The 27,938-nt window shown below is 43.3% G+C and overlaps 1 protein-coding gene across 1 annotated transcript in view; it reads right to left on the bottom strand.

The window, feature by feature from the left end:
• The window catches only part of LOC138284998 (transient receptor potential cation channel subfamily V member 6-like), a 215,865-nt gene that overhangs the window by 79,069 nt on the left and 108,858 nt on the right, over positions 1-27,938 (bottom strand). Inside the window, exon 6 of the mRNA XM_069224398.1 lies at positions 8,606-8,778. Coding sequence (XP_069080499.1) covers positions 8,606-8,778 — 173 coding nt within the window. The remainder of the gene's footprint in view (positions 1-8,605; positions 8,779-27,938) is intronic.

Below are 27,938 nucleotides of genomic sequence, written 5' to 3'. Positions count from 1 at the left end.
TTACTACACATTGTGTAGAGACTGCACCCTTCTTTTCTGGAAAAAAAACCCTACTGAAGTCATTTGAACTCTAGTTGGGGATTCCCCTCTTTCTTACTACCAAATAATTTAAATGTCTCACAATCATCTAAGTACCCTTTCCCATATTTGTAACCTTGATTACTGGGCCTTCGGTTTTAAATGGTACCAGAAATGGGCTATCTTTTTTATTCATGGATTGGCCTCTGCTTCTTTAACTTCTTTATTGACCGTAAGCTTGGCACAAGGCCTGGCCCAAAGGTACACTTCCACGAAGCTGGATGAACATTCACTTGGATACCAACTCCTCAACTTTATTGGTTTTAGAAATCCTCTATTGAAGACCCCAACAATCACATTTGGTCACTAGAAAAGGTAGTTACTCCTTTCTCACTGTGTTTGCTGTGCATTAAAATTCACATAACCAACATCAATAACAGAAAGGAACACAAGAGTTTCACTCATTAGGTTCATAAAATGAAACATAGGAGTAGTGCACTTGAGATGTCAAAAACAAATCACAGCCAACAGGTGACTACAGGGATAGCAGGATATACTCCCTTGATCCATCCAGCCATTACCAGGACAAATAATCCTCAACTGATTGCTTCACTTGGCAAAATAAATAAGTCTAGCAAATTACTATTCCAGATTCATACAGAACGAATAACCAACAACCCCAGTTTCTCTGCATTTACTTCTGCTACAGAAATCCAATGTGATCCATTACCCATCCACTTATATTTGAATTTCTCAGGTGAAACATGAGACATAAATTGCACTCCCTGGAACAAACTGAGCCTCAAGAGCAACAGAGATAGTCAACGTTTTTTGTGAGTTTCTTTTTGCCCATATCAACACTATGCTCCTACTATCATATACAAAGTTCCTCCTCACTGTCAGACATCTGCAATGCAAAAGTCATACTTCAAGGCCTGCTTGCACTTGCCCCACTTCTCACGAATCTCATGAAAGCATTTCTATTCATTAGAGGATTCTCTCATAAGCCAAATCATGTTATGTTCACCATATTACTTCAACAGAATGTGCAGGTCCTGATTTCATGTCTAACTTAAGACCTATAGTAGGCCTTCTGGGCACTGAAAAAACAAGCAAATTGGTAGTAATTGCACAACTACCTCAAAACATGGAAGCCAATGATAGTCTAGGTGGCTTCCAACAAGGCTTTGCCCAAAAGATTAAGTGACACCACATTAGTGAACACTGGATTACAGCTTATTGCATCTAGAAATAACGACCAAGTGTGTCACTGATGGTACTAGATGTCTCAGAAGCATTTCATATTATCAACTACAATGTGCTACCCAACAAACTGGCAAGATATGGTGTAATTCTAGATGGATTTTATTTCGTTTTCATAAATGGCATCCATCAAGTCAAAATGTTATCCACACAATTGAGAACCACTGATTGTGCAGCCCATCAATGTCAGCTATGTTGCCAATACTATTTAACACATATATTTCTTGCCTTCGAGGAACCCATGACTTTAGTTGTCAATCAATCAGTGAATTTGTAAAGTGTGACTAATCACCTTGAAGGGTATCCAGGCACTGAGTATAAGGCAGTATCTGGAGAGATCAGTTATACAGCCATGTCTTGAGTGCCTTCCTGAATTCCAGAAAAGAGGTAGAGGTTTGGAGGTCCAGAGGGAGACTGTTCCAAGATTTTGCAGTGAGGTAGGAGAAGGAACGTCCTCCACTGTTACTTCGGTGAATATGAGAGGTGTGAATGGGGGAGAGGGACGCACATTGAAGGTGTCTGGAGGGCTGGTGGAAGTTCATGCAGTAGTTGATGCAGGCTGGATCTTGGTTGTGCAAGGCCTTGTTGGTGAGGATTCTAATCTTGAATTGGCATCTCTTCTATATGGGGAGCCAGTGCAGTTTTCTGAGATGAGGGTTGATGTAGGTCCATTTGGGGAGGTTGAGAATGAGTCTGCAGCGCATTATGAATGGTCTGCAGTATCGATAGGAGGTGGGTTGTGATTCCTGCATAGAGTGTGTTGCCATAGTCCAGACAGCTGGTGACTAGGGCCTGGGTCACAGTGTGTCTGGTGTTGATGGGGAGCCACATGAAGATTTTCCATACCATGTGAAGTGTGAGGAAGCAGGTGGAGGAGATTGCGTTGAGCCGGAATTTCATGGTTAGCTTGCTGTCCAGTATTATGGCGAGGTGTATAGCACTGTTGGTCGGTGTGGGAGAGGGTCCACATTTGCTGGCCACCATGAGTCGTTCCACAGGGAGGGGTTGTTGCTGAAAATCAGCACTTCCGTTTTATCTATGTTGCGTTTCAGGCAGTTGTTTTTCATCCAGTCAGCAAGGCTTTTCAGACATCTGTGGATGTTGGCACTTGTGGGGAGGGGCGTTCTGAGAGCGAGAGGTTGAGCTGGGTGTCGTCTGTGAGGTATATGATGTTTAATCTGTGGGTTACAACCATGTTGGCCAGGGGGCTGAAGAGGGTGGGGCTAAGCGACGAGCCCTGTGGAAGGCCGCAGATTATGTAATTGGGCTCTGACGTGAATGGTGATAGAGAACTCTCTAAACTCTTCTGTAAGGAAGAAGGCAATCTATTTGAGGGCGTCTCCTTGAATTCCAATGGAATTTAGCCTCTTGATCAGGGTGTGGTGGGATACAGAGTTGAATACTGCTGAGAGGACTAGGAGGATCAGAGCTGTTGTTTCTCATCAGTCAAGAAGAGTTCTGATGTAGTTAGTGGCTGCAATCAAGGCAGTTTTGGTGCTATGATTAGGATGGAATCCAGACTGAGACGTGTCAAGAAAACGGTTATTCTCCATGTGTTGCATGAGTTGGTGACTGATGGCCTTTTCCAGGCCAGGGAAGGGGACCAGGGAGATGAGACAGTAATTTTGGGGTCCACAGGGTCGGTGGTAGGTGTCTTGAGAAGGAGTTTTACTTCTGCATGTTTTCAACCTTTGGGGAAGGTGGCCGAGATGAGAGAGCCATTGAAGAGAGTGGTGAGCTCACTGCTAATCCTGTTGCTCCTGAGGTTGAAGATCTGGTGCGGACAGGGTTCCATGGGGGTTCTGGAGTCGACCAAGTTCATGATGCTATGGTGACCTGTTGTGTGAGCTAGTCCCATTTGGTACCAAGGCGGTCAAAGGTGGCTTCAGTGGGTGTGTAGTGGAAGATGTCAGAGGGAGTAGGCTGGGCTTTCAAGTTTCTGTAGATGGTGGAGATCTTTCTGTGAAATAAGTCAGCCAGTGTGTTGCAAAGTTCTTGGGAAGGGGTGATGTTGTTCTCAATGGCAGTGGGGTCGGAGAACTCTTTGACAATGTGGAAGAGTTCTTTGCTGTGGTTGGAGCTGGCTTCAATGCGGTCCGCAAAGATGTTCCTTTTTATTTCTTTCAGTAGCTTGTGGTAGTGGTTGAGGGCCGTCCTGAAGGTGGTGCTGCCTATGGTATGATTGCTGGTGCACCATTTCATTTCTAGTTGCTTACATTTGTGTTTTGTGGCTATCAGATTTTTGATGTACCATCTGGCCTGTTCGGTGGATCTCCTGTGTCTGTTGGGTCTGATGGGGTGACACCGCTGGCACAGTCAGTGATCCAGGTGGTGAAGTTTCTGACAGCCTGGTCTGGGTTGGGTTCAGTTTCCAGGTGGAAAGGGTTGAGGGCGTTGGACCACTGGCTCTCTCATATTTTGCTCCAACTGCGGTGGGGGGTGCTGGGAAGCTTGGGGGCAGTGGCAGGAGGGCTGGTGATGCTGAAGTGGATGATTGCGCAGACTGTCTGAGTGAGCTTGGAGATGGTGCTGAAATTGACTCTGTTGCTTGAAGTGAAGATAGAGTCAAGCATGTGTCCTGTGATGTGAGTGGGGCTGGTGTCCAGTTGGGTGAGCCCAATTTAGTTCATGCTTTTTAGGAGGTTGGTGGTGTTGAAATTGTTGCAGTAGAAGTTAAGGTCTCCGAGTAAGATGTAGTCTTTTGAGTCTATGACAAGCAGAGCTATGAAGTCAAGGATGGCATTGCAAAAGCTAGGACCCAGTCCTAGTGGTCTGTAAGTGAGGGTACCCTTGATGGTGGATTTTCTGTCTTTTTCGAGTTTGAAACTGAGGTGTTCCAAGATTGGAGTGGGGTAATCTGTGGTGGTGGTGCAGTGGATGTTTCCTTTGTGGATGATGGCGATTCTACTCTGTGTTTGTTGACCCAGTCCTGGTGTGCTATCTTGTAGCTGTTGGGTGTTGCTAAGGCGATATCGGGACTGGATGCAGGAGTGAGCCAGGTTTCAGTGAGGAAGATGACAACGGGGGTAAGGCTGGTGATGATGTCCCAGATTTCGGTGGCGTGCTCGCAGAGAGATCGCATGTTAAATATGAGGCTGACGAGTTGTCCTGGTGTCGGACTGCTGTGCTACTTGGTTGGCAGGGGGTGGTTGTCACTGTGGGGGGTGCTCTGGTACAACAGTAGAAGGGCCAATATAGGCAGGAGAAAGGTCCTACCATGGAACGTGGCTCTGCGTGGCAGCAGTTGTGGTTGCAGTAATCAATGTTCAGGGCTCAAAGTTTGGTGGCGGTGTAGCTGCAGGGAGTTGGAGATCCAACGTTACTGGTGCTGCAACGGAGTTCAGGCATGAACGGGTGCAGATGTCCTTGCCTTTGACACACCAGCCAACTTCCATTAAGCAGGTCATGGGAGGAGGGAAGAGCACAGGGTATCGGGGGCTGGGATGATGGGAAGCGAGTGAAAAGGTGTGTGAAAAGAGAGTCAGGGAGTTGGCAGACATAACGCAATGCAGAAAAGCTATGAAACAAGACAAAATAAAGGCACAGAAAGGATCTGAAAAAGAGAGGCAGAATAAAAGCTCAGAGGAGATCAGAGAAACTAAGCAGAATATGGCACAGAGAAGTTAAAAAAAAACGAGGCAAGATGAAGGTACATGGGAAATCAGAAAAACGAAGCAGAATAAACTGAGAAGTTAGTAAAAGCAAGGTAAGATAGAGGCCCCAATAGGAACAGAAACAAGGCAGAATCAGGGAACTAAAGGAGGTTTTCTGCTAGGAGGTAGCGAGGGGAGCTGGCCAGTGATGTTGTTACATATAAACAACACCCTTATTTACTTCAAACTGAAAGTGAAAACTGGGGAATATCATTAAGAGGCAACTTTGTTAAAACAAGTATAGCCATGGGTGAAGCTGAATTGGCTGTGCCAAGATGGACAAAATACAGAGATTGCACTATTGGTCTTTGTAGAACCTTAACACCGTCCATTCACTTTGTTTAAATATATGGACTGATCTTCATGCAAGTTCAACAAGAATTAAAATCGGTGTTCCCTATTTGGCAAAAACTGCACCTACGATGGCTATGGGGGTACCTTTCTTTTCACAAACAACACTTTCATCCTCATGAAGACAGCATCATGTGAAGTGTAGTGAAAATTCACCTACACTCTTTGGTCAAAAAGACATTTGTCAGATTGCAAAGGGTGCAAAATCATGCCCTCCTTTAAGACACTTCAACAGGCACAGCTAAAACAGCTGGGCAAGAATGCATTCCTGGTTTTGTAATCAACGTCTTTCAGCCCTACTGGCCTTCCAAATCCATTGCCATGGTGATGTCCTTGCTCTGCCTAGTGGCACTGTAGGGCCACCTAGTAGAGCCCTGATCTGGAAAACACCACTATAGGGCTAAATTCGCCTCCCAGACCATGCAAATCACTGGATTCCCCCTTTATTGGTTTTGATGCACTGTAGTACCACTGTCCATCCTAGGGATTTCCCCAAGGGCAGGGACCACAGTGATCCAGCCAATTACCTTTCCCAGGGTGTGCAGGCCTGGGGGAACCCCAGGATGAGTCTCAGTAGTTTGGAGGTGAATCAGGGGAAGGGATGGGTGCACCCACATCATAGAATAGGCAGGCTCTAGCACTCTGTGTTTCCAGGCCATGTTGGCACTGGGTAGCGAATACTGTCACCCAAATATGAAAGGGTGATTGAATAGTCCACTGCTGGTGGAGGATAGGATTCCACTACTCTACTGTCAGAATCCCTTCTATGCTGTAATTTATGGCTGAGTGTCAGGATCTAGGTAGATGGAGGATAAATGACAGCCCTAGAAACACTTTTTTTCAATAAATGTCCATTTTTGCGTGTTTTCATTCATTTGAAGTTAGGGGTTTTTACCATTAATTTACTATAGATTTATATTGTGATATTTTCATTAAATCATTAATTTTCATTGTTGCCATTTTCATTATTGTGATAGAAATCTACAAAATGAAATCAGACCTCTGAAGTTCTGCGTGAGCTGGAAATATGTGTAAGAAGGTCTCTCTGAGTGTTATATAATGTAAAGCTCTTTCATATGGTGTTTGCCACTGAGTTCACAGTGTAAAACCTTTCTTATTGTATTTGTTTCAGAATTCACAATATAAAACACATTCCTTTTGTACTTGTCATGCATTTCACAATGTAGTGTAAACCTTTTCCTAATTCATTTGCCAAATACATCACAAAGCAATCCTCCTTTTCAAGATGTTTGTCAGTGATTCTACCATGCAACGCTCCTCCCTAATGCATTTGTCAGAGGGTGTGCTTCAACAATTTCTCTATCTGCATGAGCAATGGAACTAATTCATAAGTGGACTAAATATACTATTGGATCCTCAGGGTAGTGAGAAAGAATAGTTCAAGGCTTACTGAGGGAGGAGGTCTGGATCAGAAGCCCAGAAGGCCATAACTCTGTGCAGCACGTAACACCACATAAAAATAAATGCTTGTTCACTGCTTTTTTCTTTTAAAAGGACAAAAGGAAAAAGTAGTTTAACTCCCATACTACTAAAACGGTAAACATAAAATTACAAAGTCAACAATGAAATTAGATGAAACCCACACCTCTTCGGTCCCTTCTGATGTAAAAGATATGTATAGGAAGAATAGTTCCCAATGTAAAACCCCTTCCTATTGTATTTTGTACGGGGTTATATCAAGGCACAGCTCCTTCCTAGTATATTTGATACAGGATCTGCGTTAACAATGTATTAATCACTTATAAGCAATGGAACTATTGCATGGGTGAGAAAGAAAAACTAAGAAGAACAACAAATAAGTAAAACTAAAGCTCCTTTTGCTTACTGTTTTGTTAGTTACTTATTTGCAAGTGCATTAGCTCTGCTAAGCAGCTAATATTGTCATTAGCAATATCCTGTGGTGACTGTACTTGAGCATGTTCATTTGGCGGTGTTTTCGATGTCAATTGAAAAGTGATCAGAAAAATTTGCAATACCCCTCAACTGAGGTGTTGCCCCCATGCCATTTAACTGATCTTTACCAAACATGGCTTAAACATGAAGGTGCACATTGATCCTGAGGAACCCATAATTGTAGGCCATCAATGAATACTTTTTATTCCAATTCGCCCTATTAATATTAACACTGTAACCTTTAATGTGTATTTACTACTGTACAATTGTACTAGAATCCAAAATTAAAAGTATATTCTAATTGAAACCTGAACGCGCCTCAATACAAAGACTGGGGGCCTCATTACGAGTTTGGCAGAGGGGATTACTCCATCACAAACGTGACGGATATTCGGCCTGCCGTATTACAAGTTCCATAGGATATAATGGAACTTGTAATACAGCGGATGGGATATCCGTCACGTTTGTGATGGTGAAATCCCCTCTGCCAAACTGGTAATGAGGCCCTGGGTGTTTATATGTTTTATATAGCTTACAAAACACTCAATCAGTACTTAATTCGATCCGGAGGTTTCCGGTGCTCAGCACTGGCTCTTGATTGTCAACATCAGCACTTTTGACAGTCTCATAAATGGTGGCGTTTTCTAAATTAGCGTGAATAGAACAACAGTTGTTTATTAATTCAATATACATTAAAATGACTAGTACCTGCTACCGAAGCAATTCTTATAACTTTGGGGGCCTGGAATAGTCTGAACATGTACGGTGTGATGGTTAGCAGTTGTGTTGGTTCTGTCATTGACAGTGCTGGCAGGGGAATGGGTGATGCAAGCTACAGTGGCCTCCTGACAAGAGTCCTGGAACTTATTTATTTATTTTATGAACAAGCACTGCACACAATCCAGTGTCATTATGTGTTGTAATGAAAACTTGAGTAATATAATGTGGCCAGTATTTAAATATTGTCAAAATTCAGAAGAAGACAATTCAAGAAGGCATATCGGAATGTTTTTACAAATAATACATGTATTATTGCGTAGCTACTGGTTTACTCATCCCAAATGAGTTTTACTATACTGATTACAGAAACTGTGGTAATTATTTCCTGGTTCCTTGATACAAATAGACTACATACTATTGGAGCTTGCATAGTAGCTACGAAATTTGTAAGTTATGTAGTATCTTCACAAGAGATCTACAAATATGCACAGACATCATTTTTCTGAACGTATAGAGTAACAGAAAATGCAATTTTCCTCCTTGTTAGAGAATGTCTCCACGACTCAATATATGACCTCTTTGTGCCATTTAGAACCCCAAGAAAGTAAAGTGAAAATTGCTTTATAAAGCATATATCATGAAATGTTTAGTTTGAGGATAGCGCTTACCACGATTTGACAACTCACCCCAGTGTTCCCCTTTACCGCTGCCAGCTTGAATGGTGTCAGCCCATCTTTGTTTCGGATCTTGTCGAGTGGTGTGTCTTCTGGCTTCCTGTTGTACGACATGATAAGGTCATACATCTGGCAGTAGATGGACTTGACGGGTTGCAGTGCCAGGATGTGGAGAACAGTGTTACCTAAGGACAGGAACACAGTAATAACTTTTCCAAAATGGGAGAATATGAGGAACAGTGAACATGAGCAGACCCCCGAAAACAATGCAGTGTCTCTAGAGGTATTTATGGTAGTGCTGCAGTATATAGCTGAAAAGAACCTTTCATGTTACCCCACCTGTCTCTCTTCTGTGGAAAATGTGCTATACCCTTAACCCCACCAAGAGGATGCTAGAAATCTTGACGTGATGTGCCAACATATTTAACATCACCATTAAAGCTGTTTCATCGGATAATATTTTTGAGGCAGGGCGTCGAAATGCAGTCATTTTAGGGCTTAATCACAACAGGTTTTCAGGATCACCACTAGCTTTGTACATGTTTCCCATTCAGTATCATATGTAAATTGTAATATAAATCTAGACAACTTCATGGCCTAGCTTCATAACCACCTGCTCTACTGTTTTTATTTTTATTTTATAAACAGTTTTTCTTAGCTTCAAATATTTCCTCTTTCATTAACACGAATTCCCTTCGATAGGCTATTTAAGTCTCATTCATTTAATATTTCTAAAGACCTATTACTTTTCTCACAATCTACCTTTTAATTATGTTCTGCTCTCTCAGTTGTATTTCTTTTCTTACTCTCTTTATTACTTGAACGGGCTCTGTAACCCTTCGCAGTATTTCTCAAGTGTTCCTCCTTTGTTCCATGTAGACATCAAAAGTACAAGTCCTTCCTTCTGTTGTGTTTTTTGTTGGCATTCTCCGTTCACTATTTCTGAGTTTTGTATTATTGCCTGCTAACCCTTGACTGATTTCAAATGACCCATCTTCGTTGTCAATTTTATACTTTCATTTTGGTGTGGCGATCTTAAATAAAGTCCTAAATGGATGATGAATAAGGGTGGTGAGAACAGTCCCGTTGGGCATGTCTTTGTGTTTTTCATGACACCAATGAGCAAAATTTGTCTTCAGCAGTACCTTTACAGTATTTGTCATATGCACTACTTTAAATGCATTTAATTTGATTAACAAACCATGTATACCACTAAGGCCCCTTAACCTTTCTTTACACTTTTCCCCAGTTTTAGTACTCAATGTTTTCTCCTGTTTTCTAATAGTCACAAAGGATTCAATAAGTCTTTAAATCTGCTGCTAGACCATTGACGGCCAGTGCTGGGATGGGAATGTCCCCTTCGTGGTACATATTTGTGTTCCCCTGCTCTGTGTACCTGACTACAAGTATCTGGTTTCTTGATTTTTTAATTTTAGCCATGGTGTCATACTATTCTAGTGTGAGCGCAGAAGATTAGGCATGTCTTTTGACCCGAGGAAGGTCCTGGACTTGCCCTCTGACCTGGAGGGACACACCAAGAGTGTCCTCATTGACTGACTGTAGATTACTGTTCACAGTCGGTCAATAAAAGCACACTGTGGTGGTGGTGCGTACTGTGTTTTGTGAATCCAGAGTTGTGACCAGATCTTTCTATCTGTGTCACTGGAGTGGAGACCTACTAGTCCATTTGTGTGAAGTTCTATTTCCATGTCTTTACCAGTTCCTAGCGCTGATATACGTGTATGTTGTGCATACTTATGTGCATAGCCTTCATGGTATATGTGTGCTGTTTATGAGTGAGTCAGAGTAATGGAGACCTATGGGATCAATTTCAGAGGCAGGACTCCTTTAAAAATCCTATTAGGCCTACAGCTTGTAAGGAGTTGCTGATTAGTCTTCCTGAATACTGTCCTTAGGTAACAGGGTGGAACTGCTAACTCTGCCCTTAGGTGAGGCATGGCCTTATTTGCGAGGCCTGGCCTTTTGCCTAATCCTGATTTCTTTTTCAGTTTGCTGGTAACTGTCAGGTGCAGAAACCTCACACCTCTTTGTACCTCTGTTGTGAAGTTTGGAGACTAACCAGCTCGGAGAAGCATCACTCTACTTAAAGGCTGTGCCTGGAGATCAACTTGAAAAGGACACTTAAAGGGAGAACCACCTCAAACATTTTCTATAGTTACACAGGGAATACACATTTCCTGTATGATTTCAGTGTATAAGAATGTGACCCATTACTACTCTTGTGATTCCAGTTCCAAGTCCTCTCTGGCCAAAGAAGGGCATGCTCCGTAAAGTACGCAGAGGACTGTTATGTAACTAGGTCTTGTGTCTGAATGACACCCAGTCTCCCAGAGGTGACAGGACATCACCTCAGTCTGGATCTTATGCTGGGCGAGCTGTTTACCTGTCCTAAAGAGACTAGAAGAATGCCAGCATGTCAGAGAGAAGGAGCCTGCTACCCATGCAAGATGAGTGTCTTCCCAAGAGGAGAAAGGTGCAGCATATCCCAAGTGTCTATGGGGCACCAGGAAGAGAAAGTCTGAGGTGAGCCATCTGATGGCCTTGGCGTTGGCAGGCCCGCAGTCTCTTCTGATTCATTCTTATTGTGACTGTAATTGGTAATTGTCAAAGCCCAATTGGGGCTCTGATTGTCGGTCAAACTCAGCCTGTGCTGTACTGCTATCTGAAGAGTTAATCTGTGAATTGCCATTCCTGCTTGAGTTCCAAACAATGTCATCAGCCTGTGTGTGGCCACACTGCCCAGTGTTTTGATTGGCCTGGGCATGGCCGCAATTAGCCAGTGTTGTGATCAGCTTCTGTGTGGCCAGTATTGTGATTGGCCTATGTCTGGCTGCAACTGCCTAGTATTGTGATTGGCCAGAACATGGCTACACCTGTTCACACTGATCAGCCATGCAGGGGCTGCATCTGTTCGCTGTCCCTGATCGGTGCAGGCCTACATTTGCCGATATCATGATCAGGTCCAGCATGAGATATGGGTGATGCCTTTACTGCAGAAACACTCACAGTTGGTCTGGACTGGTCCAGGACACCTGCATCTGCTAGGTGCACTAATGAGTGTGATCCCAGAGGATGAAGCAGAATTGGAAGACACTGTCAGCTGGCATGCAGCCTCTCCTGTTGAAAGGGTGCAAGCAAGTCTGAACGCCAGGCAGCTGAACAAATCCTTCAAAGAATGATCCACTGCTAGTGGTAAGGAGGTAAACTATGAACTGAGTGCTCCAATTAAGGAGTAATACAGCTCTGCCAAGTACCATGCATTACATGTTAGAAAAATGCTTTTAGGTCAAAACCCAGTATTAGAGCAAGAGCTGAAACTGTCATGCAAATCCGCTGAGCAGAGAAGCTTGCCTGGGTTGTGGGGGCCACAGCGAACCACAAGGTCCATAATCCCGGCTGCTGGGTGCTGACTGGTGGAGGAGTAACCCACAGAGCTACATAGCATGCCTACCTTACCCACAGCGCAGGATGCCATAAAGGCTTAATTTTTGTGTGTGGGTGATAGAGGACTGCAGGGCCCATAATCCCTGCTGCTGAGGACTGATTGCTGGAAGATCCGTGCACATTGCTACATAGCTCAGCTACCTTAGCCGCAGTGTCTATACGCACCCATGCTGCGTCAGGATGAAGTCCAGGCCAGGACTGCCCAGAAGAGGCTGGGCAGGGCAATACCTTTAGGCTGGAGGGCAAACAAGAGGATCTTGATGTGTCATTTTACATACAAAGATTTTCACTTTTGTTTCTGTAAACTGTGTTTGGTTTATTCTACCCCCCCCCCCAAGGGCATTCGGGGTGATCACCAAAGAGATCAACTTAGCAGAAAGGCACCTGTCCTTAGCTATCTGTCACCAACATCCTCAGCCACAAAACCTGTCCCACTAACTCTTGTGGAAATTAATGAGATGGATGCTACCATCACTACCTGAGACCGTAGCCTGAACTGTCACCTCTGCACTGGCCACGCAACAGTGGCATATCAGTGAAACTCGAAAGAATTGTGAAACTCCCTAAGTGCCAGCAGGAATTTCTGCTTAAGAGCCTGCCTACTCAGAATCCAGATACTTTGGATAATATGGCCTTGAACTTAAGGGGGCCTGCAATGCTATCAGCTGGGATCCATTAGTTGAGATTGATGGAAGATCCGTCCACATCGCTACATAGCTCACCTACGCTACCTGCAGCACCAGACACACCCATGCTGCTCCAGGGCAAAGACCAGGCCAAGATGATATGGAAGAGGTTTGGCTGAGCCACCCTTCTTTGCTTGAGGGAAACTAGAGGACCTTGACGTGTCAATTTACAACTGAAGCTATACATTTTTGTTTCTGTAAATTTTATTAGGTTTATCCTGGCCCACTAGAATGATGATGGGAAAGAGAATATTGCCAAGTGCAACAATATTTATCAAATCTAAGAGTACCATGCTAAATTCATTCTTGGGAAGGGTAGCTGGTTGATTTTTAAAGAAATAAACTTAGCCGAAAGGCGCCTCTCGTTAGACAGCTGTGATCTGTCACCAATATCCTTAACCAACGATACCTGTCCCACTGAGTCTCGAGGAAATGGGTGAGATGGAGGTGCTACCATCACTGCCTGAGACCAGAGCCTGAACTGTCACCTCTGCACAGACCACACAACAGTGGTGTATAGCAAAAGGCAAAAGAATAGTGAAACTCCTGTGGCAGCCAACTCAGAATCCAGATACTTCTGACTTAAGATTGGGGAGTAGCAATACTATCTGCTGGGATCCATTAGTTGAGAAACTTATGACCATATTAAAATCTTGCTTGACACCACTGGCTGAAGAAGAGGCTCTCTGGAAAAATAATTTGCTGAATTGTCTGTTTATTGCCAAGAGGCCAAAATGAAAAGTGAGCCTCACGTTCTACCCTCTGCTACTTTAGCTATGCATCGATAATCACCTTTAGCACTGATAACCTTGCCTCACAACTAGGCAAACAAATACTGTAAACTTGGCTTTAACCCCTGATGGACCCGGAGTTCAGGTGCAACTAACAGCTGGTATAAACAATAACTGTACTAAACCAGGTTTGACAAAGAATAATTTCCCCCAGGTTTCACAGTACACCAAATCATCTCAATCTTATTTAAATCTTCCCCCTGAAAGCTGCTGGTATGTGGCAGTGATAGCAAATGTCCATCCGTTACTTTTGTGTGCAAGGAGTCTACATCCAGATTAAACATTGATTTGCCAAACCCACAGATTAACATCTCGGATTATGACAGTATCCTTGTTGTCCGTAGAGTGAATTGGATTTGGAAAACTCCTAAATTATTCAGGGGAGACTGCGTGGTCATTAACTGCAGATATCCTGACCTAGCTCAGCTCCTTATTTCCCAAAATCCTTCAGTCAAATGTTCAGAGGAGCACACTCGTTTATTACCACTGGGACTTTCCATGGACATTTATAACATGATCATTCCTCTCTCTATCAAATGCTACTGTGTAATACAATTCTGTCTAAGGGAGCTAATATATTGTCTGTAAACCGTTTTTAATCACTGACAGATTTGAATGAATTGGACTGACAGCAACAGGACAATACTGTGAATGTGGCATCAGGGCAGTTAACGGAGAATAACAGTACTCAGGCTATATTGAATCCTTCAATAGGGACAAACAGGCTGCGGATGAAGCTAGTTTGCTGGAATATCTCATGTATTACCTCCAAGTTGTTGGAGCAGGACTGGCTTGTATAGGTACAGAAATTTGACATTATATGTTCCAAGAAACCTTGTCCTCAGACAACATCATATGGGATGGATGTCAAATCTTCTATGTTCTGTCAGTTTGATCTACCGCTGGAAGCACTATGGGTGGCATGATAACCTTGATCCAGAAGTCCCAGGAGTACTTGGTTATTCCAGTACCCTTCACTCATCCAGGAATCCAGCTGTTATGGGAAGTTTTTTCTACAAAACTGATTTTAGTTATTAACAATTTTTATAAGGTAACTAGTCAAAATAAAAAGGATTGTAATGTTGATTATCTGCGTCGATACACAATTTAGAGAATAGATCCTTTTTAGTTCTCAAATGTTTTAATGCTATCATTGGAGGTGATTTTAACTCTAAACTAGGTACCAATTCCTTTCTCTTAGTACCCTTCCAAACCAACCAGAATCATCCACTGCCCCTTAAGGTAGGCTAAAGGGGTGAAAAACTGTATAGGTGCTTGCCTCTGCAATCGCGCTGAAATTGTGTGGGATATTGATGGCCTCATTGCATCCTTTATTGGATGGGGTCAGGGTAGGATCACATTTTTACATCCCAGACTATGAATTGGTTTGTACAATCAGGGGGAACTAGAGAACATAGTTATAGCGTACATAACCTGATTGAGCTTGTCCTTAGTTCCAAGTCAGCAGAAAAAGGCTCCGAGATAAAGGATTTACTAACTTGGCCACAACAGGCAAAGGACTATGTACATATTCCATCTTGGCTCATTGCTATTGTAGGTTTTATCTTGTATCTCATTGATCATTGCCTACTATCTGAAAACCAATACAGTTGGGAAGCTGATTAGTCAGAAGGCCCTCGGTCCTTCCGGTTAGGCATCAAATTTGGGCTCTGTGAGGTGACCAAAAAATATTAACAACAGTTCTGCTCATAAGGCTCCTGGTCCAAACGGGGTCTATATGGACCTTTCTAAGGAAAGTACTGAACTCTGGGCCCCTATGATCACTAATGTATTGAACTTTGCAGTTAAGGTCAAATCACCCTGTTCCTGGCATACAGCAGTTACAGTGCCTGTATACAGAAAACGTCAGTAGACAGGATCCCCGATTTTAGAGACTGATCTCATTATTAGATTTGGAAGTCATGGTTATTAGGACGAATAGTCCTTCACAGGTTAGAGGTCTGGGCAGAACGGACTATGGAAGTATCCCCAGTTTAATATGGTTTTAGAGAGGGGCTTGGCACCCAGGATCATGGCCTGAATTTACATCTAATTATAAGTAAATACATAGCTAACAGTGGGAGCTTAATCTCTACTTTATGGATTTGAGTAGTGCACACTGCGCCACTGGATTCAAGCTAGCCTAGCTGATGAAGGGTGATACCCAGAAACTGTTCCTAGGATGCTTGTTTCTGGTCCAGGGAAAACCTGTCTTGGCAGTTCGGGCTGGACTGTTCCCATGAGGAGCAGGGTCAAGACTGATTTGCATATGGCTGGGTCTAAACTGGGGTGGCGTGGTGAGCAAAAAAAAACTATGGATAAAACCCAGATCTTTGTGACTGGGGTGAATGGTTGCATTGTTCAGCATTCCTCCATCAGCAGTTCTTTTTGCATTTGTCGCCCCAAGCGGGAAGGGTATGCCCAGACGTAGGTCTCGTGCTCACTGCGTCAGTGGATTCAATCTAGCCTAGCTGACGAAGGGTGATACCCTGAAACGGGTCCAAGGATGCTTGTTTCCGGTCCAGGAAGGACCTGGTTTGGCAGTTCGGGCTGGACTGTTCCCATGAGGAACAGGGTCAAGACTGATTTGCATATGGCTGGGTCTAAACTGGGGAGGCGTGGTGAGCAAAAAAATGATAGATTAAACACAGATCTTTGTGACTGGGGGTGAATGGTTGCATTGTTCAGCATTCTGTCCATCATCTGTTCTTTTTGCATTTGTTGCCCCTAGTGGGAAGGATATCCCAGACGTGAGTCCTGTGCTCACTGCACCACTGGATTCAAATTAGCCTAGCTGATGAAGGGTGATACCCTGAAACCAGTCCTTGGATGCTTGTTTCCGGTCCAGGGAGGACCTGGCTTGGCAGTTCGGGCTGGTATGTCCCCTTGAGGAACAGGGTCAAGACTGATTTGCATATGGCTGGGTCTAAACCGGGGTGGGGTGGTGAGCAAAAAAACTATGGATTAAACCCAGATCTTTGTGACTGGGGGTGATGTTTCCATCCATCATCTGTTCTTTTTGTATTTGAGTAGTGCCTTTGACAGAAATAATAGAATATCCTTTCCCAGAAAGGCACTGCACAGGGCCTGGTAGACTTCTTAAGAGCACTACATTGCAGGGTTACAGCTTCAGTAAAGTACAGCACAAAGGGCGAATTTACTGAGCCCTTTGAGCTGGAATGAGGGGTTAGCAAAGGATTTGTTTTGGCCCCCATCCTGTTTCTTTTGTATATTAATGGACTGAACACCTATTTCCTCTCTTCAGGGAAGGATATGCAAAAAACACCCGTTTCCTCTCTTCAGGGAAGGATATGCAAAAATTATCTCAACATCTGTCCTTGCCCTGCGTTATGCAGACAATGCAGTTCTGTTTTCACTTACACTCAATGATATGAGAGCCCTAATAAAACATTTTATAAACTTTATGGATAATTTGGACCTGGGGACAAACTTCCAGAAAACCCATTAATTGGTATGAGGCTCTAGAACAAGCAGAATCGGTCCCATCTTTATCAAGGGGAAGTGGATTTGGAAGGTGAATAATTTACCGTATCTGGGGTTATATATGATTCATGCAGTACATGAATGCCCTGTCTTTCAAATAGATGTCTTCCATTTACTCACTTTGTGGGTACTTTGTTTGACTTTGCTAGAAATATCGGTAGTAAACCAATTTTCCCCTAATAGAAAAATGTGAATGCAAATGTTTGCATGTACTGACCTATGGGGCTACTATCTGGGGCCGTAGGAATACTACCAAGTTACAGATAGAAAAAAAACAGATTTTTCAGGTGACTAATAGGCCTACTACCCTCTACCCCTCATTAGTTTCTTCATGAATAACTATTCCTAGCATATGCAAAAGACGGAATTAAACTCAGCCCATTGTTACTTTGGCTATCAATATGGGGAAAGAAATATGCCATACCTAATCATGAAATTAAAGCAGATTCTCTATCATGTGACCAGGGCCACGGATTCAGTGGCTCAAATATATGAAGAACATTTCTGAAAACATCAGTAGACTAAATTTTTAGATGTTCCCTCAACTGATTTTCAAAGATAATTCCACTAGGGTGAAGCACTTTTTTATGCTATTCTCAAATTGTGCTTGATAAGCCAAATAACTGAAAAAGCCCATCCTGCTGGACTGTCATCCTTCAAACAACTGCTGGCGTTGAACAGTATTTGAGTCTAGTTAAGAACCCGTGAGAAAGGTCACTCTTGACAAAATTTCGTCTGGGGGCCATAAGAAGCCACCTCAGCTTTTCTCTTGGTCAATATAACTCTGAATCTGTACTGATTTATCCTTGTGACAAGAATTCTGAAAAGTAACCATGAATCAGAGAGGGCACTCTGCGATCGACGGTTGTTATGCATGGAAAACAATAGTCAAAGAATATGTTGGGAAAAGTGTCAGCCACTTTATGCAGCATTCATTGATTTATCGTCAGCTTTTGATACTATTAATTGTTCTCTTCGCTGGGATAAGATGGCAAAATGGAAAGTGCCACGGGCTCCCCTGAAATTTAGTATGCAGCCCCATGAAGGTTCTTGGACAAAAATAGAACTTGGAAGCAATGGTGCTCTCAAGGAAATTAAATATCTCTAATGGTTTGAGACAGGGTTGTATTTTGGTCCCATTGCTGTTCGCGGATGTTCTGGTTTTTTTTACCACATCCCAAGAGTTTCCTCCTAAATTAGGAGGTAAACTAATGTTAAATTTTTTACCCAGACGAAATGGTTATAATCGATCTGACACCTGTGGGTCTGCAGAGGTAATGAAACTTATTTGCCTCTTACTACAAATCAAATAATTTGATAATAAACATCAATAAGACTAAAATAATGGTATTTTTTCAATAAAAGACTCAGAGGATGAAGTGGTGGGTAAATGGGGTCCAGCTGGATAGGGTGAGCGAGTACAGATTTCTTGGCCTCATATTTCAAACAAACCTGAATTTTAAATCCCACATATCACAGCAGCAAATAAAAGCAAATGCAATGGCGAGCTCTTTGTTAAGGCTTAACTCAAAGTTGGGACATAATTTTGCAGATGTCTTAAGTGTCACATGTAATTTAAAAAGCTCTAGCCTTTTACTTTATGGTTGTGAGCTATTGTCCGAGAAAGAATTATCTTCTCTGCAGTCTATAGAAACGAAATTAGAAATAAAAATGTTGGGGCTAGCACAGGGAACAGTCAATAGTGGATTGAAGTTGGATTTAGGACCGACCGATATTAAATTGATGGGCCAGCAAAGGACTAAGAATTACCTATTTAGTTTGTGGGAAGCTGAAGAAGGATCGTTTAAGTCCTTGTTAAAAACACACCTGCAGCATGACACAAAGGAACCTTAACCAATTCTTGTTGTCAACTCAGAAAAATGGCCTGCACACAGAAAAGCTCGCTGGCACCAAGGCCATCCCAGTAGTAGGTAGGAAAAATATGTTAAAAAGGTTGTTTGAGGTAAAATCTTTTTAAAGTCATCAGACGGACTGCCAGCGCCAATCACAGCTGGCACATCTGACAGATATAGATTATAGACCGTATTTAAAAAACATTCCATTTAGGAATATACGAGGATGGATGTTGAAACTCAGATTGTGCCAAGTGCCAACTCTTCTTAAATGAATAAAGATCAGCAGGGATAATGGAAGTGTTGACGCAATGGAAAACACCTGTCCTTTCTGTCCTTTAATCGACTTGACCTAGGTTTACCTTCTCGTTATCTGTTCTACATTTGACGGTGAAAGAAAGAGATTTTGACTACTAAGATTACGAGAAATTAATATCCGACACTTATGCGATTTGCTAGTGTACATTATGAATTGTAATTATTACAGCTAGTAGTTATATTTTATATATGGGACATTTGTACTTTTATATTTACTCTTAAATGTTATTTATTGTGTATATATTATTCTTTTTAATTAATGCCGTATATAACTTAAAATCCAGCTTGTAAGAACATTAGGTAAAATTATAATGGGTTTTGTGTAATAGATTTTAAGGTTTTGTAGTGGGTTAGATTGACAAGGGATCTTTTTTATTGTATTTTTTCCCCAAATTGGGCTCCTCTAATTGATCTGTAGTATGATTTTAGAAACAGTGTTTGTTGTGGATTTGTAGTTATATATTGAAGCGAATCTCTCTACTAATGAATATTTGATCTAATAGTTTTGCCATAGGGGACTGCAATGGTAATTATGTGTGTAGATTAGGAGATACATTAATGTAAAATGCCTGGTAGGAGACTGTAGTGTTAATTATGCGTTGGTTTTGTATGTTTGTGTTGCCTTATTGGCACAATAGCAAGCAAATAAAATATTTAATTGAATTGACTTCAGGTCAGACCCTGGTTCACTCTGTCTTCTTTTGTAAATACTATGAGCTTTAAAAAAACATACCACCTGTTCTTAAATCGTATAGATTTTATCAGTGAAAAACAGCTATCTTTGACTGTGTTGTCTAATCTAGTTACATGTTATTAAGTTGGGTGTGCTGTAAAGTCTACCATACCTAAATGCAACAAAATTAGTTTCTGAACCTTTTTTTACTGTTAGCTTCGATGTGAGATGTGGGTTAATTTTTTTAACAGTATTTTGTACCAGCTTTATGTGTGTTTGTATGCTTGAATGATTGTTTTGTAAATAATCCGATAAAGTTGATTGATTGAGTAACGCTTTCTAAGACACAATCCTGCACTGAAGTAAGAGCTGACATTGTTGCGCAAATCACCTGAGCAGAAAAGTTGTATGTGTTATTTCCATGTCCTGCATTGAAAGGTTCTATTGTGTTTCGTGTAACAACATTTGCATGAGATAGCTCGCTCGCTACAACAAGTCAAGTGTCTGAAGTTATGATGCTGCACAACCCTGATTGGCTGTGGCATTTTATAGCTCCTTTAATACAACTCAAAATAGATGCAGACGGTCTAGTTTAAGTAACTACACATTTTTTGGTGTCCTCACAATGTGGAAGTCTCTATAAAGAAAAAAAGTTTTATAAAATCTTAGATCGCTCCATTTAGGCCCTCTGCATCTATTTTGTGTTGTATTAGTGATTGGGAGTGATGTAGACTAGGTCATAAAATACTCCCCGTGGTCCCATGTGTGTTATTTCATAGCGCCACCCTTGCTGATTGGCCTCCTCAAACTGGAGTAAACTTGTGCACCCACGCATCTAGCCACTGCACACAACGGCCTACCACCCCGGGAGCTGTTGTTGCCTCGTCTGTTGTGTAGAGCCTGAGAGCAGTTGAGAAATCCATGGTTGACCTGCTCCGCCCTTGCCACCTCCATTGCAAAGGAGTCAGTGTTAGGCTCACTGAGGGTGACATGGCAGGGATTAGCTACGAGCGCAAGACAGCACCTGCCACGGCTGTCCAAGGTCCAGCAGTAAGCGAAGCAGAAGCAGCATGAGAGGCCAGTGCATTGATGCATTCCTGACATGGGGTAGGTGCAGATGGACTTGGCGCAAATTGTTTATTTTGAATTGATTTTATGCTGCTTTGCATTACTTTGCGTCAGGGGTGTGCCATAGGTGGTTCATGGGCATTACCATTCAACCACCTATTGTTTTTGGCGCAAAGCCCTATCTACTAACAATAGTAGATAAAGTTTTGCACTCAAAAATAACACCTTTTTTGAGAGTGGTGTTAACCTGGAGAAATGCTTTTATTTGCCCAAACATTTCAGACCGTGCATGTCTGCTGCACTGTACATCACACATCGAAAGTGGGTGAAAGTTTCAAAACTTGTCTAGGAATAGCATTTTGTGCTGGGAGGGTACCCTTTGTGTATAAAACCTATGCTAGACATCACACATGTACTCTTTCACTATGGTTCAAAAGTGTATGCATGGAACTAGGCAGCCTAATTGTGTGCCAGCGCTAGGGAGAGAGCAGGATAGCACCATATCTTAGAAGATATGGTGCATTCCTGCTCCTTCCCTCTCACACAACGCATCAGCTTCTGTTGCTGCGCTGCATTGCGTGAGGTTCTAGTAAATATATCCCCATATTTTACATGACTGCTAGTAGTTCTGGATTCATAGTTTATAGCACATTACATTCTGGGAGTTGTATTTGCACTTTACCCTCTTGCAGACTAGCTGTTAACCATAACAGGGTAATTCTGATTCATAGAGCTGTACTTAATCCTTTAGGTCCAGTCACCTGGTGGTTTAGAACAGTCCCCTCAGCATGTGATCAGATATATTGTTGGCATCAATAAATATGAACAGGTTTCTAAAGCAGTGCTGTCTCATCTGTGTTGTAGCACTAACCTCCCACATAAACAAATGCCAGCTCCCATAGCCACTTGGCTCATATTTGGTGTGTTTGCATGATAATGCAAAAATAACTGTGTGGTTCTACTCACTACAATGCCACTCACACATTAGGAAATAAAGTCCTATATTTATGGTAGATTAACATCGGCTTAGCGTCATGAATTTTGATTCTAAAGCGGAACTAACTGAACTCCAAGTTTATATTTTGACGCTAGACCTATCTAGCGTAAAAATATTGGGGTTAGTGCCATTTCTAGGTAGCGCTAACCCACCTTCTGTCAATGACATGCAAGGTAGGTGTTCCCTTCCTAAACATGACGCCAGCTCCCCAGCACCATATTTATCACCCGACACAGAAACCACAAGCAAGTGGGAGGCGTACCTAAATAATGGCACTAATCCTGTTTAGCACCATTATATAATGCCTGGTCAGACCAGGCGTTAAAGTGCAGGGAGGCCCATTTCCATGAAAGAACACCATGGAATGGGCACAAAGATGTCCACCCCAATCCCCAGCAACACCACGACCCACACCAAAGTAACACTGCAGGAGGAGGGAGCCCATCCCAGGTAAGTGTACGTATGTGGTGTGCTATTGGGGGCCCCTTGCATGGGGCCTCCTGCCTGGCACTGGGTATGTAGGGCTTGCCCACTGGACACTGGTCCCCTGTAGTGGGCATTGGGTGGTGGTAATGACTCCTGTCTATACTTAGACAGGAGTTGTTTTTTGGCTGCTTGTGTGTCAAAAAATAACGCTAGGCTGATTAGCGTAATTTCTTACCAACTAGTACCATTTCCCCTAACGCCATCCCTCACCAGCTAGTGTCTTTTTTTGAGACGCTAGCCATTCCTTAGTGCCATTATTCGTCATTTTATAAATAAGGTGCACAGATGACGATAGGGAATGGCGTTAGCCTACCCTTGGGACACAGTACTTTCCTTGCCCGCACTCCCGGGGGCAAGGAAACATATGTTTGCTCCCATCTGGCGTGAACATCTTAAAAATTCCCTCAGATTGGGAAAAACATGGAAGCCTTCCCCCAGCCAGTGGGAGATTTAAAAATGCTCCGGCCAGCTGGGAGCAGACTTAGAACACATACTGCACCCCCCCACCATGCGGGGAGCCGGCTGGGGACTGCGTGAGTGGCCCCTAACATCATAATTTCTTCTATGACTTCATTGATAATATCACTACAACATTTACAATGAAATTATTGATGAGAAAGCTGTGCGTGGGGGGTGCTGGTTATAGTTTAAAACGTTACATTGTTACTGAACAGTGCACCTAACTATAACATTTTAGTTACGGTTGCCACTAGGTAGTTATAGTTCGGACCTAGTTTCTATAGAAAAAGCTGTTTTTGCTTGCCTATATTTTTGGCGCCACTTGACGAATCTTCATTAAAATTTCCCCAAAACTTCAACAGTCATGTGAGCTGCTGTCTGGAAAGTTTTGGGTGATCCGTGAAGCGAGGGCTGAGATAAAGGGGTGAGGGTGAAACTTAGAGTGTTTCTAAAGTTAATTCTCAGAGAAAAAATGAACAGCAATAGTGCCAAAACCACTGGACGGAATTACACCAAATTTGTCAGAAAGGTATCCCTTGTTCCGGAAAGACCTTTTTTGTTATTTGATGTAAATCCATTCAGTAGTTTTTGAGAAATTGAAGAAAGTCGAAATTTGTATATTTAGGAAAGCGAAGGATTTGCGAACCCCTTCCGATCTTGTGCTGAGATCTGATTGGCTGCCAAACCAGGAAGTGTTGGCAGCCATCTTGGGACTTGGCTTGAGCTGAGTCTTAGAAAAAAAATGTAAAAAAAAGAAAAGGGACCAGGGTACAGATACCCTGACCCCTTGGCTCTGCTGCTGGAACATTTTTTTTAACATTTTGGCAAGATTTCCGGCATATCTTGCAAAAATTAAAAAACAAAAACAAAGTATGCTTCGTCTTTTTCAAGTTTCTAGGTGGGCCAAACCCTAGGGGCAATGCTTATTGAAGTGCGGTGGGGTGTGGTGCTTGGCCCCCTCATAGCTCCAGGAACCGCCACCCCTTTAGGCTTATTTCAGTTTAAATACGAGGCACAGCTGGCCCCCTTAGCCCTGGGGACCGCCACCTCCCCGGGGGATTAATTATAATTAAGGCGGGGGCTGCCTGCCCCCCGCAGCCTCGGGGGCCATCGTCTCCCCGGGTAATTTATTTTGTGCGGGGAAACTGTGCGGCCTCCCCGCAGTCCCAGGAACCACCACCTCCCCTGGGCATCTATTAGACTGTGTGCGGGGCGGGCAGCCCCCCACAGCCCCGGGGACCACCACCTCCCCGGGGCGCATTTTAAAAAAGAGATCGGGTCAGTTTTGCAGTGGTGGCTTTTACTGTTGTTGAATTGCAAGGCTGGTACAAACAGTTCTAACTGTTCTAAGCTACAGACTCTCAGCACTTTGCGGAACTATAAGATCAAGAAGGTACTGACATGCAACCAGGATTATTGCATCTTTTGCTTACTGTGTCCATGTGGCAAGATGTATGTAGAAAGTATTATACAGAAAGCAAAAAAAGCAAGTCACACAACATATGAGGACCATACGACACAATGATAGGCAATATCCGGTGGCCCCACATTTTGCAGAAGTACACTTCTAAAATGAAAAACGCCTCTGATTTGTGGTGATTGTTGCCATTGTACCTCGCATCAGAAGATGTAACAGGGAAAGCATGTTGCACATCCAAGAGTCCTGATTCATTATTGATTTTAACACTCTAATACCCAGAGGGCTGAATTCAAGTGAGGAATTGTGAGTACATTTGGGACAGTGAGAATTTAAATATGATATTTGCACATAGCTGTTTTTATTTGTAAATCTCCTTCGTATTGCTTTCTTGAATGTAATACTACTTAATGGAGCAGTAAGGGTTTTAAGTTTTTAACATGGCTTTTGCTTTTCTTTCTTACACAGGGAACAACCTTGCCCAGTGAATGAGAGAGACAGCTTTCCTGCCTCCCTGCACTTTTGAAATGACTGCATAATTTGGTATGATGTTTTTGCCCACATGGGTTGATATATAATGTTGCTAGGTTGCAGCGGGGTCCGGGTTGATATTACCCTTCAATTCTGCATTCTGAAATCACGCATACTACACTTTACCATTGCATTTTCTGTATTTTGCAGTTTGATGAAGGATGATATGCGTTATGTTTTGAAAAATTCAATATGTATTTTCTCAACATGAACGTTTTGTTGTTTTTTTAACGGGAAGTAGCCTATTCTTTTAATTTGATTTGTGCATGCTGTATTAAGGTGATGTGGTTTCTGCAACAGCAATACACACCTGGGACCGTACATTATTTACTGTGTGTCGTATACATCAGAGTCCATAATGTTTACTTCTTTAAGATAAAATAATTCTATGTCCAACCTTTTATTGAAGATAATTGCATTAGTGTGATTGTAAGGTATGCAGATACATTCAGTAGAAATTATGAAATTGTATAAGATGTGTTAGTGCGTAAAAATTTAGTAATGTTTTAGTGAACAAGACGTCAGCATTAGGTGACATATATATTCATGTTTAAATACTTAACCCCTTGGGCGCCATGGAAGTAATGGTTACGTCCGTGGCTGCGGCGCTGAGGCACCACAGACGTAACCATTACGTTTTAGTACTGGCCCTCAGGAGAAGCACTAGCACTCCCTCTGAGGGCAGTGACCCCCCCCCATGACAGGGCTGGAAGGGGAATAGCTTCCCCTTCCACCCCTGACTCCCCCGTGTCATCTGATGACGTCAGTGCGCGATCGCTCGCTGACCTCATCAGAGGCCGCCCCACCGCGCTGGAAGCTGAATAAATGTAAAAGCATTTCTCTTCCGTTCATGTGATGGGGGCCTGAGAGGCATCAAAGGGAAGGAAAATAATTTCCTTCCCTTTGATGCCTCTCAGAGCATTTCAGCAGGTGGATCGTGAAGCGAATAATTTTTGTTGGTGAAATCGGCATAAGGGGAGCGACCCCTTGGGCAAGCGTCGCTCCCCAAGGGGACAATTATTTTCAAGGCCTTTTCTGCCCCCCCGAGGGCAGATCGGCCTATTGTTATAAGGCCGATCTTCCCCCAGGGCGGGCAGAAACCTCTAGGCGCCAGGGATATATATATTTTTTTTTGTTTTCCAGATGTGGGGAGCTACCCATTAGGCAAGGGTCGTTCCCCTTGGGGGCAAATTATATTTTGACCATTTCTGCCCCTCTTGGGGGCAGATCAGCCTATTTGTATTAGGCCAATCTGCCCCCAAGGGGGGCAGAAACCACTAGACACAGAGATTTTGTTAAGGTCAATTTCACACAATGGGAGCAACCCCTTAGGCAAGGGTGGCTCCCCTGGGGGGGAAATTATATTTAGGCCATTTCTGCCCCCCCCTTAGAGGCAGATTGGACTATTTTTATTAGGCCAATCTGCCCCCAAGGGGGGCAGAAACCACTATGAACCAGGGATTTGTTTTGTGTATTACAGATGGCGAGCGACCCCTTAGGCAAGGGTCACTCACCTGAGGGGGCGATTTTATTTTAGGCCATTTCTGCCCCCCTCGGGGGCAGATCGGCCTATTTATCTTAGGCCAATCTGCCCCTAAGGGGGCAGAAGCCACTAGACACCAAGGGTCGCTTTCCTGGGGGGTAAATGTATTTTAGGCCACTTCTGCCCCTCTTGGCAGAAACCAGTACACACGAGGGATTTGGGATTTTTTTTTTTGCAAAAATTTCACGCAAGGGAAGCGACCCCCTTAGGCAAGGGTAGCTACCCTAGGGGGCAATTTTATTTTAGGCCATTTCTGCCCCTCTCGGGGCAGATCGGCCTATTTTTCTTAGGCCAATCAGCCCCTAAGGGGGCAGAAGCCACTAGACACCAAGGGTCGCTTCCCTGGGGGGTAAATGTATTTTAGGCCACTTCTGCCCCCCTTGGGGACAGATCTGCCTATTTCTATTAGACCGATATGCCTTCGGGGGCAGAAACCACTTAGGCACCAGGGATTGGTGTGTGTGTATGTGTGTGTTTTGTTTGGGGGCGCAGCCCCTTGGGCAAGGGTCACTTCCCATGGAGGCACATTACTGTTAGCCATATCTGCCCCGCTTGGGGGCAGATCGGCCTATTTTTGGAAGGACCATCTGCCTCCAAGGGGGGCAGAAAGCCCATCAGAGACCAGGGAAGATTTTTTATCAAAAAAAGAGGGTGTGGGTATGGCCATACCCCCACCCCAAATAAATTGGGCCACAGGTGTTCTGCCCACCGATGGGAAGATGGGGCAATTACCCCCGATTCATTCTCCGGGGAGGGCAGAAAACCTACTAGATGCCAGGGAATTAAAAAAAGAAATAGTAGGGTGGTGGCTACCAACCAGTATGGGCCCCAACTGAAGGGGGTAACAGTCTTTCAGCTCTCCCCCCGCACACTCAAACATCTTATCCCACGGCAAGCAAGAGGACATTTGATTAGTTTGTGCTTTGGTTTTACATTTGGGCCATGAGAGCTTGTCTAACTCTCAAAATTGTCCCACTTGGAATGGTGAGGGCTGTACTTTTTGGACTCTGGGACACAGCGTCCCAGAGTCCAAAAAGTACAGCCCTCACCCAGATGTTTGGTTTTCAGATGTGTCTAGGTCTTGTGGACTTTTGTACATGGCAGCCATGTACAAAAGTCCACAAGACCTAGACACATCTGAAAACCAAACATCTGGGTGAGTCCACGGTGGTGTGCTTCACATGCACTCGCACCATTTTCTTACCCACAATGCCCTGAAAACCTCCAACTTTGCTGGAAATCACACATTTTTCCCACATTTTTGTGATGGAACATTCTGGAATCTGCAGGAATCCACAAAATTCCTACCAGCCAGCATTGTCTCATCTGCACTGATAAAAATTCTGCCCCACTTGTCAGCCTAAAAATGATTTTTTTCAAACTGCCCTTTTGGACCCGCTTTGGTTCCCCCTCAATTTTGATATGTTTTTGGCTCTTCCCTGTCACAGGCACTTGGCCCACCTATACAAGTGAGGCATAATTTTTACCGAGAGACTGAGGGGAATGTTGGGTGGTAGGAAATCTGTCCTGGTGTAGTGATCCCACACAGAAATG

This window comes from Pleurodeles waltl, chromosome 3_1 (genome assembly GCF_031143425.1).
Source record: "Pleurodeles waltl isolate 20211129_DDA chromosome 3_1, aPleWal1.hap1.20221129, whole genome shotgun sequence".
Classification (NCBI taxonomy): domain Eukaryota; kingdom Metazoa; phylum Chordata; class Amphibia; order Caudata; family Salamandridae; genus Pleurodeles; species Pleurodeles waltl.
This window is presented reverse-complemented; position numbering and strand designations above follow the sequence as displayed.